Here is a 14,054-nt window from a genome sequence, read left to right as displayed (position 1 = left end):
ATTTTGCAAATAAGTAATTTGTCGTCATATATTTTGACCAAAATTCATACTGCTATATTTCTTTGGTACAAATAATTCAGATCAGTGTCTATTATTTTGTTTGTGGGAAAGTTATAGAGTCTACAAGCTATAGTACTTACCATTGAAAAGTCATCAATCCTGATGTATTGATAGCTGTCAAGGTCCTACCTTTCCTCAGAGCTTGTGCTGCTCCATGTGCTGGCATCCATCTTAGGTTTCTGCAAAGCATTGTGGGATCCTTCATGCTCTCAAGCCTCTGGGGCTCCTCCTCCAGGAGGTGGCGGCTTATCACATATAAGTCTGCTGTCTGCAGCTGCTCTTTGCATTCGTGCCCTGTTCTTTGCACAGCAGCAAGCTCCTGTTTAGCTACTCATTGCTTTCCTGGATACCAACTCGGCTTTGGCTAAGACTCCTCCTGGCTTCTGACCCCGGCTCTGGCGACCATTCTTCCTGGCTCCTGATTCCGGCACTGGTGACGATTCTTCCTGGCTCTTGATCCTGGCTCTGGCGACCATTCTTCCTGGCTCCTGATCCCGGCTCTGGCGACGATTCTTCCTGGCTCTTGTTTCCAGCTTTGGCTACGATTTCCGCTGTTGGACTTGCATAGACTCTTGTCTTTTATTTATATTAATAAACCTACCTTTGATTGCACCTCCTTGTGTGTCTGGCTTCTCGCTCCCTGACAATAGCCTATCTCACTTCTTGAGGCTCTAACATTGCAAAGTAGACAGTCTAAGATATTTAGTAAAAGGCATGGTGAGGTTTTTGAAGTTGCATTTTTTCCCACAATTCTTTGGAAAAATAAGAAATTATTTTTATTTCCACAACATTGCCATATTAACAAGTTAATTCTCACACATACTATAGGCATACTTTGCAGTTACACCCCAAAACACATTCTGCTACTCCTCCCAAGTATGACGATATCACATGTGTGAGACAGTCCAACCACACAGAGAGAACCAACATCCAAGGAGCACCTTCAAGCATTTTAGGGGCATAAAATACACATCTAAGTACCTGACTACCTATTACATTTTTGAACCCCCTGGAACACCAGGACAATAGAAACACCCACAAATTGACCCCATTTTGGAAAGCAAACACCCTAATGTATATTCTATGAGGCATAATGAGCCTTTTGAACAAGTCATTTTTTGCCAAACATTTTTGGAAAATGTGGAAGGAAAAATAAAACTTTTTTTTTTACACAAGGTTTTAAATTTATAAGATATTTCTAACAAACATCATGGATATACTAAGAATTGTGCCCTGAATTACATTCTGCTACTTCTCATGTGTATGGCAATTTCACATGTGTGAGACTTTTTCACAGCTTAGCCACATAGAGAGGCCCAACATTGAAGGAGCACCTAAAGGTGTTCCAGTGGCTTAAATTACACAATTAACTTCCTGACTACCTATCACATTTTTGGAGATCTTGGAGCACCAGGACAATGGAAACGACAATTTTCATTCTTCTTCTTCTTTTCATTCTTCTTCTTCTTCTTTTCATTCTTCTTCTTCTTCTTCTTCTTCTTTTCATTCTTCTTTTCATTCTTCCTCTTCTTCTTTTCATTCTTCTTCTTCTTCTTTTCATTCTTCTTCTTCTTTTCATTCTTCTTCTTCTTCTTTTCATTCCTCTTTTCATTCCTCTTCTTCTTCTTTTCATTCTTCTTCTTTTCATTCTTCTTCTTCTTCTTTTCATTCTTCTTTTCATTCTTCTTCTTCTTCTTTTCATTCTTCTTCTTCTTCTTTTCATTCTTCTTTTCATTCTTCTTCTTTTCATTCTTCTTCTTTTCATTCTTCTTCTTCTTCTTTTCATTCTTCTTTTCATTCTTCTTTTAATTCTTCTTTTCATTCTTCTTCTCATTCTTCTTTTCATTCTTCCTCTTCTTCTTTTCATTCTTCTTCTTCTTCTTCTTTTCATTCTTCTTCTTCTTTTCATTCTTCTTCTTCTTTTCATTCTTCTTTTCATTCTTATTCTTCTTCTTTTCATTCTTCTTCTTCTTTTCATTCTTCTTCTTCTTCTTTTCATTCTTCTTCTTTTCATTCTTCTTTTCATTCTTCTTCTTCTTCTTTTCATTCTTCTTCTTCTTCTTTTCATTCTTCTTTTCATTCTTCTTCTTCTTCTTCTTCTTCGTCGTGCCCCGTGACTGCCCAAATGAGTGAAGTGTGCGGTGATTCTAAGATCGACGGCACTCATCTGCATGTCATACTGACTGACAGTATTATTTCTCTTCCCCAGCAGACTCCAAGGGCATTTAAATTAAAGGTACAGTGTTCTGCACTAATATAAAGGCTCTCTGAAGCCTAGAAACCCTTTAAATAAGTTAAATTCGCGGCGAATAAATTTGCATCGAATCGAATTTCTCCCGCAAATTCGGCGAATCAGCCGAATCAAATTTTTGAATAATTCGCTCATCTCTAATTAAGACCAACTCATTAAAAATAACCTTCTTGTTCCCCTTGGTCTGGATTCAGTCTGGATTTCACCCTCAACACAGAATCTGCTCTCCTAAAACTCACAAACAATTTACTAACAGCTAAAACCAATGGACACTATTCTGTACTCCTACTTCTGGACCTTTCAGCTGCCTTTGATATGGTTGACCATCCCCTCCTCCTCAAAAAATCACTCCTTTGGTCTCAGTGACTGCACTCTTCATTGGTTCTCACCCTGCCTATCCCACCGCACCTTCAGTGTCACTTGCAATTCTCCTTCCTCCTCTTCACCTCCTTTCTCCATCGGGGTCTCCCCAGAGTTCTGTTCTTGGACCTTTCCTATTCTCAATTTACACCTCCTCCCTGGGTCACCTGATAGTACCCCATGGCTTTAAATATCATTTCTATATTGACAACACCCAAATCTATCTCTCTACCCCTCACAACATCAATCTCCTCACGTATCACTAACTTACTGACCGCCATATCAGTCTGGATGTCACACCACTTCCTCAAACTCAATCTATCCAAAACTGAGATCTTAATATTTCCTCCCCCATGTGCCCATTCCCCCGACTACTCTGTCAAGATCAGTGGCACAACCATCAACCTGTCCCTGCATGCCAAGGTGCTTGGTGTAATCCTGGACTCTGAACTCTCCTTTCGGTCCTACATCCAATCACCTTCCAAAGCTTGCCGCCTCAACTTCTGCAACATCTCCAAGATGCACCCCTTCCTAACCAATGACACAACAAAACTCCTAATTCACCTCCCGGTCATCTTCCGCCTCAACTACTGTAACTTCCTCCTCATTGGGAGATATGTACAAAATGAAAACATGTATTTGTTTCATTTCATTCGATGAGTTAATTCATTTAATTTGTTTTTCATAATTTGTTTTATTTATTCTATTTCGGCCAAATTAAAAATTTCAAACAGATTAAAAATAATTTGAAACGGATTTGAAAATAACAGATTCAGTAATAATTCTAATGTTGCGATCCATAATCCACAATCCATCTGTGTTTCTGATGGTATATGGGCAATATGAAGAGTTGTGTGCAGGGGCGGACTGACAACTCATGGGGCCCCCAGGCAATAGGGGATCATGGGGCCCCTGTGTCCTTGCCCAAACTCAAAAAAGCCTAGGAAAAAGGTACCAGGGGCATCTCATGAGGCCCCCTACTGACCCCGGGCCCTCGGGCAGTGCCCAAGTTTCCAAATGGTCAGTCCGCCCCTGGTTGTGTGACCATACTGGAAATTTCCATTTCAGCAACATTTTCATAGGACCTTTGTTGATGACTATTCACATCACCATAGCGCAGATCACAATTTTCTGTAAACTATTTTAGTCTTTTCTAATCTATTCTATTTTTTTCTGTTCCTTTATACTCTATTCTAATGTATCCTGTTCAAATTCAAATTCATTCTGTTGAAAATTTGAATTTCATAAGGTAGTTATATTCTATTTTATACTATTCTAATCTTTTCTATTCTATTCTTTGATTTTCTATTTTTTTCTAATCTTTTCTATTCTGTTCTAATTGATTCAATTCTATTCCTTTATTTTCTGTTCTATTTTGCTCTGTTTTACTCTATTACTTTCTATTATTATTTTTTATTTTCTATTCCAATCTTTTCTATTCTATTCTTATTGATTCTATTATTTTCTATTTTATTCTTTGATTTTCTATTCTAATCTTTTCTATTCCATTCTAATGGATTCTATTCTTTTCTATTCCTTTATTTTCTATTCTATTTGGTTCTGTTTTACTGTATTATTTTCTACTGTATTCTATGCTATTCTTTTATTTTCTATTTTATTCTATTTCTTTCTTTTCTTTTCTATTTTATTCTATTCTTGTTTTCAAATTCAATTTGGTTTTCAAGTTTTGATTCAAACTTGAATTTGTTTTCGAATGTGTTTTCGAATTCGAATCAATTAGAATTTCGTCTGAATTTTTTGATATTTCAGATTTGTTTAAATCCATTACTATTGTAATTCAAAAGTCGTGTATATCCAAATCTCCGAATAATGGAAAATTTGTCTGAATTTGATTTGGAACTAAATGAACTGCACACGTCTACTCACTGGCTTACCTTTACATAGGCTATGCCCCCTCCAGTCCATCATCAATGTTGCTGCCAGGCTCATCCACCTTACCAACCATTCAATGTCTGCTACCCCTCTCTACCAATCCCTGCTACAACATGCAACAAGCATCAACCAAATTGCTCTCCTCATTCCTCCCAAGACCTCCTGTTCTCTAGTTCCCTTGTCACCTCCTCCCATGCTCGCCTAAATGAGAATTCCCATCCTATGGAATTCCCTACCCCAATCTGTCTGACTATCTCTATGTTCACTTTTAGGTGATCCTTGAAAACTCTCCTCTTCAACCTTTCGTTCCCTCACCTAACAACTGTACTTGTATTTTCTCTATCAGCTCATCCCCCACATTACCTTTTGTATCACTTGATCCTCCCTCTTAGACTGTAAGCTCTAAGTCCTCATGCACACGGTACGTTTTTACAGCGGATGTTTTTGGCTTCTGACGTTTTTTTTCTACAGCCAGTAACCCCCCCCAACATGTTATCCTCGGTGTCAATGCAGATATAGCCTATAATCAACATTTTTTTGGCAGGGGCGTCTTGTCGCTGGAAAAAAAACCCAGAACTAGTGAGCATCTAGAGGAGTTTTTAAGCTGTAAAAAAGCTCTAACGCTGAAAAATGTGTCAAAATGAGTTAAAATGCCGCAAACCAGGCTTTTTTGATTTTTTTTAACCAAAAAATCCCTAAGAAAACCCAAAAACGTGGGAGAACACTGCTAAATGCTGAAAACGCCGCTAAATGCTAATGCAAAAACAGTAAAAAACTCAGACTTATGCAACTAACATTACCAGCGTTATTGAAACAAACCCCCCCCCCCCCCGCAGTGTGCATGGAGTCTTTCTGTATTCAATTGTACTGTAACTGTACTGTTTGCCCTCATGTTGTATAGTGCGGCACAAAGTGTTGGCTCTATATAAATCCTGTATAATAATGATATTATTATATTCTCTTTTCCTCTCCCACAATCCTCTGATGGAAATCCCATTGCTAGCTGTGAGACAACACAAGACAACTCATTTCCTCAGAAGCTCTGACTCCGATGCTCATTGTGTTTGTATTGTTCTTCCTGCAGACAGTGAAAACTGCATGAAATGTCCTGATGATGAATGGCCAAATGAGAAGAAGAATCGCTGTGTTCCAAGAGTGGTGGAATTTCTCTCCTACACTGATGACACCATTGTTGCAGTATTTTCAGCCATCTCCATCCTCTGTTGTCTTCTGACTGGTTTAATATTGAGGATATTTATACATTACCAGGACACCCCCATTGTTAAAGCCAATAACCGGAACCTGAGCTATCTTCTCCTGGTCTCCATCATGCTGAGCTTCCTCTGCGTCTTCTTGTTCCTCGGCCATCCAGTAGATGTAACCTGCATGCTGCGTGTCACCTCTTTTGGTGTCATCTTCTCAGTTGCCGTCTCTTCTCTACTTGCCAAAAGTATCATGGTGTGTATTGCCTTCAAGGCCACTAAACCTGGGAGTCCCTGGAGGAAATGGATGGGAGCCAAACTGCCTAATTTTATCATCTGTGTCTTCTCATTGGTCCAAGTCATAATCTGTGTCACTTGGTTGTCTATTTCTCCCCCCTTCCAGGATCAGGACACTCACTCTTATCAGGGGAAGATCATCATCCAGTGTAATGAGGGTTCAGTTATCGGCTTCTACTCTGTCCTGGGATATATGGGGCTTCTGGCAGCTGTGAGCTTCATTATAGCTTTTATGGCCAGGACATTACCGGACAGTTTTAATGAGGCCAAGTACATCACCTTCAGCATGCTGGTGTTCTGCAGTGTCTGGATTGCCATGATCCCGGCCTATCTGAGCACCAGAGGGAAGTACATGGTGGCTGTGGAGGTCTTTGCTATAATAGCATCAAGTTCTGGACTTCTTGGCTGTATATTTTCCCCAAAATGTTACATAATTCTGTTCAGACCTGACCTGAATACAAAGACAGTTATCCGCTAATATGTGAGGAGCAACACTGGGCTACCTGTAGTTATAGAATTATCTCTATAACTGTAAATTTTAGTATTTTGCTATTAGTATTGGGAATGAACATTGTAATATATAAACATTTAATCCTTACGTCTCCAGTGTCTGGTGAGTCTAATGTTTGCTCTGGACACAGCTGGTATCAGACGCTGTGGGTTTTTTAGAAACCTTGTCCTTGCTGGGTTTAGTGGTTCCTCCCACCATCCATTACATCACTACAGAAAAATGTAGTCACTTAGTGAGGAGGAACCACAGTGACCAGAGGGGGACAAAGTATCCAAAACTTCCTGAAGTGTCAGATACCAGAGACACCCATCACTCCTCAACAGAGGGAAAATTTCACTCACCACCTTCCTGAAAGATAAATATTAAATTATATTCTTTTATCGGCTGATTGTAATGCCATTTTCATAGTGTCAGGGTCACTTTAATTATATTGTATGTAGATTTATTTGGCTATATTAATAAATACAGTTTATTTGGTGTATTCTAAAACCTTACTTAATATTAGTTGAAGTGTTCCTAAACCCCCAGCAGTACAATCAGTCTGTAGATGCAGTAAAGCATGTTTGTTATACTCACTGTGGATCCTAAGGGGTTAATCCTCTGTATTGTATAAAAAGGCTGTCTGATATGTCGCCTCTGATCCTCCCCTTCTTCTACTGTCCCCTTCTTATCTCATGATAAGGCATATTGAGTGGAGACACTCTGCACATGCTCAGTTTGGTGTGTTTTTCTGGAAAGTTTTATTTTTTCTTGGGAGAGTGCATGTGATCATCACGGGGCCAATCAGCACTGTCCAGACAAAGGGTCAGGGGTCTTGCAGCCTTCTACAGCAAAATTAAAACTCCTCCCACAATCTTTAACCAGTGCTCTGCTGGACACGGATAGAAGTCACAAGACTGCTCTATACTGCTGATGAGAAAAGCTATTCACTAGTTTATATTTACTAAAATAATTGCATTTCCATGTTCCGTGGGAGACAAGGTAGAGTGAATGCGGGGTCTTGGGATTTGTAACACTTTAAAGTTGACGAGATCATGTTCTCAGTAAGTTCACATTTGTAGTGATAAGCTGACCTTGCCAGATCCTGATATCAAAATATAAAAAGAACAGGTTCCAGGAGCAATCATGGGTTTTATTCTGAAGAAGACATTAAACATCAGAATTACAACAACAAAGGGGCTTCACGTATTTTGAACTAGATGTTTTTACCCATAAGGACCCCATAGAGGGGGTATGTCTGCAATCGTTAAAATCTCCTGCTCAGATGTGTCAAAGGAAAAAAACTAGAAAAATTAGAAGTGACAATCCCCCCATTCCTTCCTATAGGCTTCCAAATCATACACTCTTAAAACAATTCTGAATAAAAAAAACAAAAGAAAAACACAAAAAAAGTTGTATAGTAATAACCACTTCCCAACTGGCCCATGTATATAAACGGCCGGACGGGAGCAGTGCAGGGGAGGGTTGCCGTTCATAAACCACACACACCATTTTAGCCTGTGTGCACTCCCTGGGAGAACACGGCACCGCGATCCAGTGCCCACTGTGTCCGGAGGACACAGCGGAACACCAATCACTGTACGGAAACTCTGTGTGAGGTCCCAATCATGTGATCCCTGATTGGCCAATCAGTGATCACATGAATAGTAATAAGCAAGATGTCACTTCTGACATCATTGCTTACTACGTGTGAAATCTGTGAATGATCACAGAGATCACATGGTACAGGGCTATTCACAACAGCCTTGTACCATGTGACAAGCTGTGACCAATCACAGCTCGCACGGTATTTCTCAATGGCTGCAAGAATGCAGCCAGAGAGAAGGAGAAATGATTGCTTTTACAGCCTTTATGTGTGCTCCCTGGGAGCACACGGCACCGCGATCCGGTGCCCACTGTGTCCGGAGGACACAGTGGAACACCAATCACTGTACAAGACCTCCGTGTGAGGTCCCGATCATGTGATCACTGATTAGCCAATCAGTGATCACATGAATAGTAATAAGCAAGATGTCACTTCTGACATCAGTGTTTACTACGTGTGAAATCTGTGAATGATCATAGAGATCACATGGTACAGGGCCATTCACAACAGCCTTGTACCATGTGACAAGCTGTGAGCAATCACAGTTCACACAGTATTTCTCAATGGCTGCAGGAATGCAGCCAGAGAGAAAGAAAAATGATTGCTTTTACAGCCTTTATGGGTGTAAAAGCAATCAGCGTAAAAAAAAAAAAAAATCTTCATCAACCCCACATGTAGTACAGTGTCACTATGGTGACACTGTACTGCTAGGGTGACAGTATGTTAAAAAAAAAAAAAAGAAAACATAAATAATAATAACATAAATACAAAATAAAATAATAATGTAATTTTTTTTAAAAAATTATAATTTTTGGTTATAAACTAATTTAGCTATTTTTTTTTAACTAAAAAGATAACGGAATAAATTTTGGCCAAGATTTATGAAGACAGATTATTTATTTGCAAACTTTTATAAGAAAAACACTTTTTTTTCAAAATTTTATGGACTTTTTCATTTATATAGCAAAAAAATAAAATAAAAATCCCAGCGGTGAATAAATACCACCAAAATAAAATTTTATCTGTCTCAAAAAAAATGATAAAATATTCATATGGGTACAGTGTTGCATGACCGCACAATTGTCATTCAAAGTGTGATAGCGCTGAAAGCTGAAAATTGGCCTGGACTGGAAGGGGGTGAAAGTGTCCGGACTGGAAGGGGGGGGGAAAGTGTCCGGACTGGAAGGGGGCGAAAGCGTCCGGACAGGAAGGGGGTGAAAGTGTCCGGACTGGAAGTGGTTAATCAATGTGTATAGAAAACCCTCAGCGCTATGGACCTCCTAAAAAAAGAAAAACTTGTGTGGCTAGCAAATATTGTGTTTCCACATATACAACATAAATATAAACAAATTGAAAATGCGGCGCAACAATATAAATGCAAAATGTAGTGCTAAACAATAATATGTGAAAAAACCAAGGATTATGCCTGTGAGAATCAATGTGTGCTACACCAGACGTCTAATCAATACATACATATAGGACTCCATAAACTGCACACAACCAGTGCTCTACCTGAATTGTGCACATAGATAACGAATTATTGTCTTTAATAGTGAACTGTCCCTTTAAATCTTAAATATCAGGACGTGGACTTGTGTGGTATATATTATTATTATACAGTATTTATAAAGCGCCGATAGTTCGCTCAGCGCTGTACATTACAAAGGGGGACAGAACATGTGACAGAACAATACCAATACAATGCAAAACATGAGGGGATCGAGGGCCCTGCTCCTTGGAGCTTACAATCTAGGAGGGAGGGGATGGTGGTACAGGAGGAGATAGCTGTGGGGGATGGGGTGGTAGGAAGAGTGGAGGAGGTCGGTAAGTTAGCAGGGGGTGGGGTAGGCTTCCCTGAAGAGATGGGTTTTCAGGGTGCGCCTAAAGGAGAGGAGAGTAGGTGATAATCTGATGGGTTGGGGCAGGGAGTTCCAGAGGATGGGTGACACCCTGGAGAAGTCCTGGAGGCGGGCATGGGAGGAGGAGACCAGTGAACTAGAGAGAAGGAGGTCTTGTGAGGAGCGGAGTGTGCGTGTTGGGCGGAACTTGGATATTAGGTCAGTGATGTAGTTCGGGGCAGTATGGTGGACGGCTTTGTATGTCAGTGTTAGGATTTTGAATTTGATCCGTTGGGCAATCAGAAGCCAGTGGAGGGATTGGCAGAGGGGGGTGGAGGACACTGAGTGGAGGCCAGTGGAGGGATTTGCAGAGGGGGGTGGCGGAAACGGAGCTGTTGGAAAGGTGAATGAGTCTGGCAGCCGTATTCAGGATGGACTGAAGCGGGGATAGCCAGCGGCGAGGCAGGCCAGTGAGGAGGGAGTTGCAGTAGTCGAGTCGTGATATGATGAGGGAGTGGATGAGCTGTTTAGTGGTTTCTGGGGTCAGGAACGTGCGGATTTTGGCGATGTTGCGGAGGTGGAGTCTGCATGAGCTTGTATCTCATCCCATAAATCATGATCCACGTACACCAACTATAACTGTGGTAGGAATATGGTCTCAAAAAATGGTGAACAGTCCCTTTAAATCTGCTGTACTTTGAAATAGACCAGTGTACCACACTACTGTACAGGGGTGGACTGACCATTTGGAAACTCGGGCACTGCCCGAGGGCCCGGGGTCAGTAGGGGGCCCCATGAGATGCCCTTGGTACCTTTTTCATAGGCTTTTTTGGGATTGGGCAAGGACACAGGGGCCCCATGATCCCCTACTGCCCGGGGGCCCCATGAGTTGTCAGTCCGCCCCTGGTAGCATCAATAAAGTATACTATGGCAATGGATGCGGCAGGGTGGAAACACGTATCGCTCAGGTATTCCAAGCTACTATATACTTTGAACTAACAAGAACTAGGGCCTGAGAAGAACAGACAGCTAAGAAGAGACTGCAGAGGAAAGGGAGAGTCGGAGTAATATGGTATCTCAGCGGAGCCATCTATCTAGTCACAGACTCAGCAGAGGCAAGAGATTAGAAAACGAGAGAGACAGGAGACAAAGATAAAGGAAAGAACAAGAGAAAAGAAGGAAGAAGGACCCCTGAGGGTGGCACAAACAAAGATCAGATATGTCTGAATTGGAGTTTTACCATGGTAAGAGTATCATCAAAGTTTGGGGGAAGACAGTGCTTGATCCATGGCTGCCAAAATATTTCAAATTTCTTGATCTGGTCTTTTTCTGAGGCTTTTTTGAGTTTGGGCAAGGACACAGGGGCCCCATGATCCCCTATTGCCCGGGGGCCCCATGAGTTGTCAGTCCGTCCCTGCTACTGTATACACGTGTACGGTGCTCTTGTGTCACCCCTTAGAGCTCTTCCACTTCCAACACTCTATTGCTCTCACCTCCAGGTTTGACCCATAATGACAGGTCAAACTACGCTTTCGCCTTTACCCGGGAGAATATACTGGTACATAAATCTTCACCACCGTTAGCCAGCACTTGTAATCATCTCCAGATCACTCCACATCCATGTGAAATAAATGCACCATATAGTGTAATATTGCCACCCAAAATAACCTTTATTTAAAACAATCTAGTAAAACTCACATTAAAATGTGTCCTCCTGGGACAATGCAGAGTTAAAAACTCACTATACAGTGTTTGCTGTGAGAAATGTGCAGAAATCCCTTATCCAAAATGGCGGCACGTGCACTTGCAGTTTACGGTCTGACGTCATCGGTGCACCCTACGCGTTACATCATATCATGTGACTTCATCAGGAATAGCCGATTGGATGTTAACCCTTCTATTTACTAATTGTAATATAGTACATCTGTGTCAGCGCCATTTTGTTAGAGACTGTCCCATGGTCTCGGTCGCCATTTTCTTGTGGACTTCTACATAACACTAGTGCATCAGCCTCAATCTGCCGGGAGAGATTGCTATGACGACCAACATGACAAGTGCATGGACGGGGACGAGCACAGAGAGGTCTGCCATATACTGAATTACTCTGTGTGCTCTCCTTAAGGGAAATTGGCTACGACTTATAACTTACACCGTGGATATGTAAATAAAATATATATAGGGAGTAATGAGGGAATGTAAGTAAAATATATAGAGAGAGTAATGAGGACATGTTTATTTATTTATTTCAGGTACTTATATAGCGCCGTCAATTTATGCAGCGCTTCACATATACATTGTACATTCACATCAGTCCCTAACCCTCAAGGGGCGTACAATCTAAGGTCCCTAACCCACATTCATACATACACATACTAGGGACAATTTAGACAGGAGCCAATTAACCTACCAGCATGTCTTTAAAGAGTGCGAGGAAACCGAAGTACCTGGAGGAAACCCATGCAAACACAGGGAGAACATGCAAACTCCAGGCAGGTGGTGCTATGGTTGGGATTCGGACCAACGACCCTAGTACTGCCAGGCAGAAGTGCTAACCACTTAGCCACTGTGCTGCCCGTAAGTAAAATATATAAATAGATGAGGACATGTAAGTAAAATATAGAGAGAGAGTAATGAGGAAATGTAAGTAAAATATATAAATAGATGAGGACATGTAAGTAAAATATATAAATAGATGAGGACATGTAAGTAAAATATATAAATAGAGTAATGAGGACATGTAAGTAAAATGTATAAATAGAGCAATGAGGAAATGTAAGTAAAATATATAAATAGAGTAATGAGGAAATGTAAGTAAAATATATAAATAGAGTAATGAGGACATGTAAGTAAAATGTATAAATAGAGCAATGAGGAAATGTAAGTAAAATATATATAGAGAGTAATGAGGACATGTAAGTAAAATATATAAATAGAGTAATGAGGAAATGTAAGTAAAATATATAAATAGAGTAATGAGGACATGTAAGTAAAATATATATAGAGAGTAATGAGGACATGTAAGTAAAATATATAAATAGAGTAATGAGGACATGTAAGTAAAATATATATAGAGAGTAATGAGGACATGTAAGTAAAATATATATAGAGAGTAATGAGGACATGTAAGTAAAATATATAAATAGAGTAATAAGGACGTGTAAGTAAAATGTATAAATAGAGCAATGAGGAAATGTAAGTAAAATATATAAATAGAGTAATGAGGACATGTAAGTAAAATATATAAATAGAGTAATGAGGACATGTAAGTAAAATATATAAATAGAGTAATGAGGACATGTAAGTAAAATATATAAATAGAGTAATGAGGACGTGTAAGTAAAATATATATAGAGAGTAATGAGGAAATGTAAGTAAAATATATAAATAGAATAATGAGGACATGTAAGTAAAATATATATAGAGAGTAATGAGGACATGTAAGTAAAATATATAAATAGAGTAATGAGGACATGTAAGTAAAATATATAAATAGAGTAATGAGGAAATGTAAGTAAAATATATATAGAGAGTAATGAGGACGTGTAAGTAAAATATATATAGAGAGTAATGAGGAAATGTAAGTAAAATATATAAATAGAGTAATGAGGACGTGTAAGTAAAATATATATAGAGAGTAATGAGGAAATGTAAGTAAAATATATAAATAGAGTAATGAGGACATGTAAGTAAAATATATAAATAGAGTAATGAGGACATGTAAGTAAAATATATAAATAGAGTAATGAGGACATGTAAGTAAAATATATAAATAGAGTAATGAGGACATGTAAGTAAAATATATAAATAGAGTAATGAGGACATGTAAGTAAAATATATAAATAGAGTAATGAGGACGTGTAAGTAAAATATATATAGAGAGTAATGAGGAAATGTAAGTAAAATATATAAATAGAGTAATGAGGAAATGTAAGTAAAATATATATAGAGAGTAATGAGGACATGTAAGTAAAATATATAAATAGAGTAATGAGGAAATGTAAGTAAAATATATAAATAGAGTAATGAGGAAATGTAAGTAAAATATATAAATAGAGTA

The 14,054-nt window shown here is 39.2% G+C and overlaps 1 protein-coding gene across 1 annotated transcript; it reads left to right on the top strand.

Moving 5' to 3' along the window:
* Positions 1–5,662: 5,662 nt before the first annotated feature.
* On the top strand, positions 5,663–6,541 carry LOC149445840 (vomeronasal type-2 receptor 26-like). Its single transcript, XM_089653321.1, has one exon. The coding sequence runs from the start codon at positions 5,663–5,665 to the stop codon at positions 6,539–6,541; it is 879 nt and encodes a 292-aa protein (XP_089509447.1).
* Positions 6,542–14,054: the final 7,513 nt, after the last annotated feature.

Source organism: Staurois parvus, unplaced genomic scaffold, assembly GCF_062004578.1.
Source record: "Staurois parvus isolate SC_StPar_1 unplaced genomic scaffold, SC_StPar_1.0 ptg000706l, whole genome shotgun sequence".
NCBI classification, from domain to species: Eukaryota; Metazoa; Chordata; class Amphibia; order Anura; family Ranidae; genus Staurois; species Staurois parvus.
The sequence above is the reverse complement of the archived record's forward strand: the minus strand, read 5'-3'. Positions and strand labels throughout refer to the sequence as shown.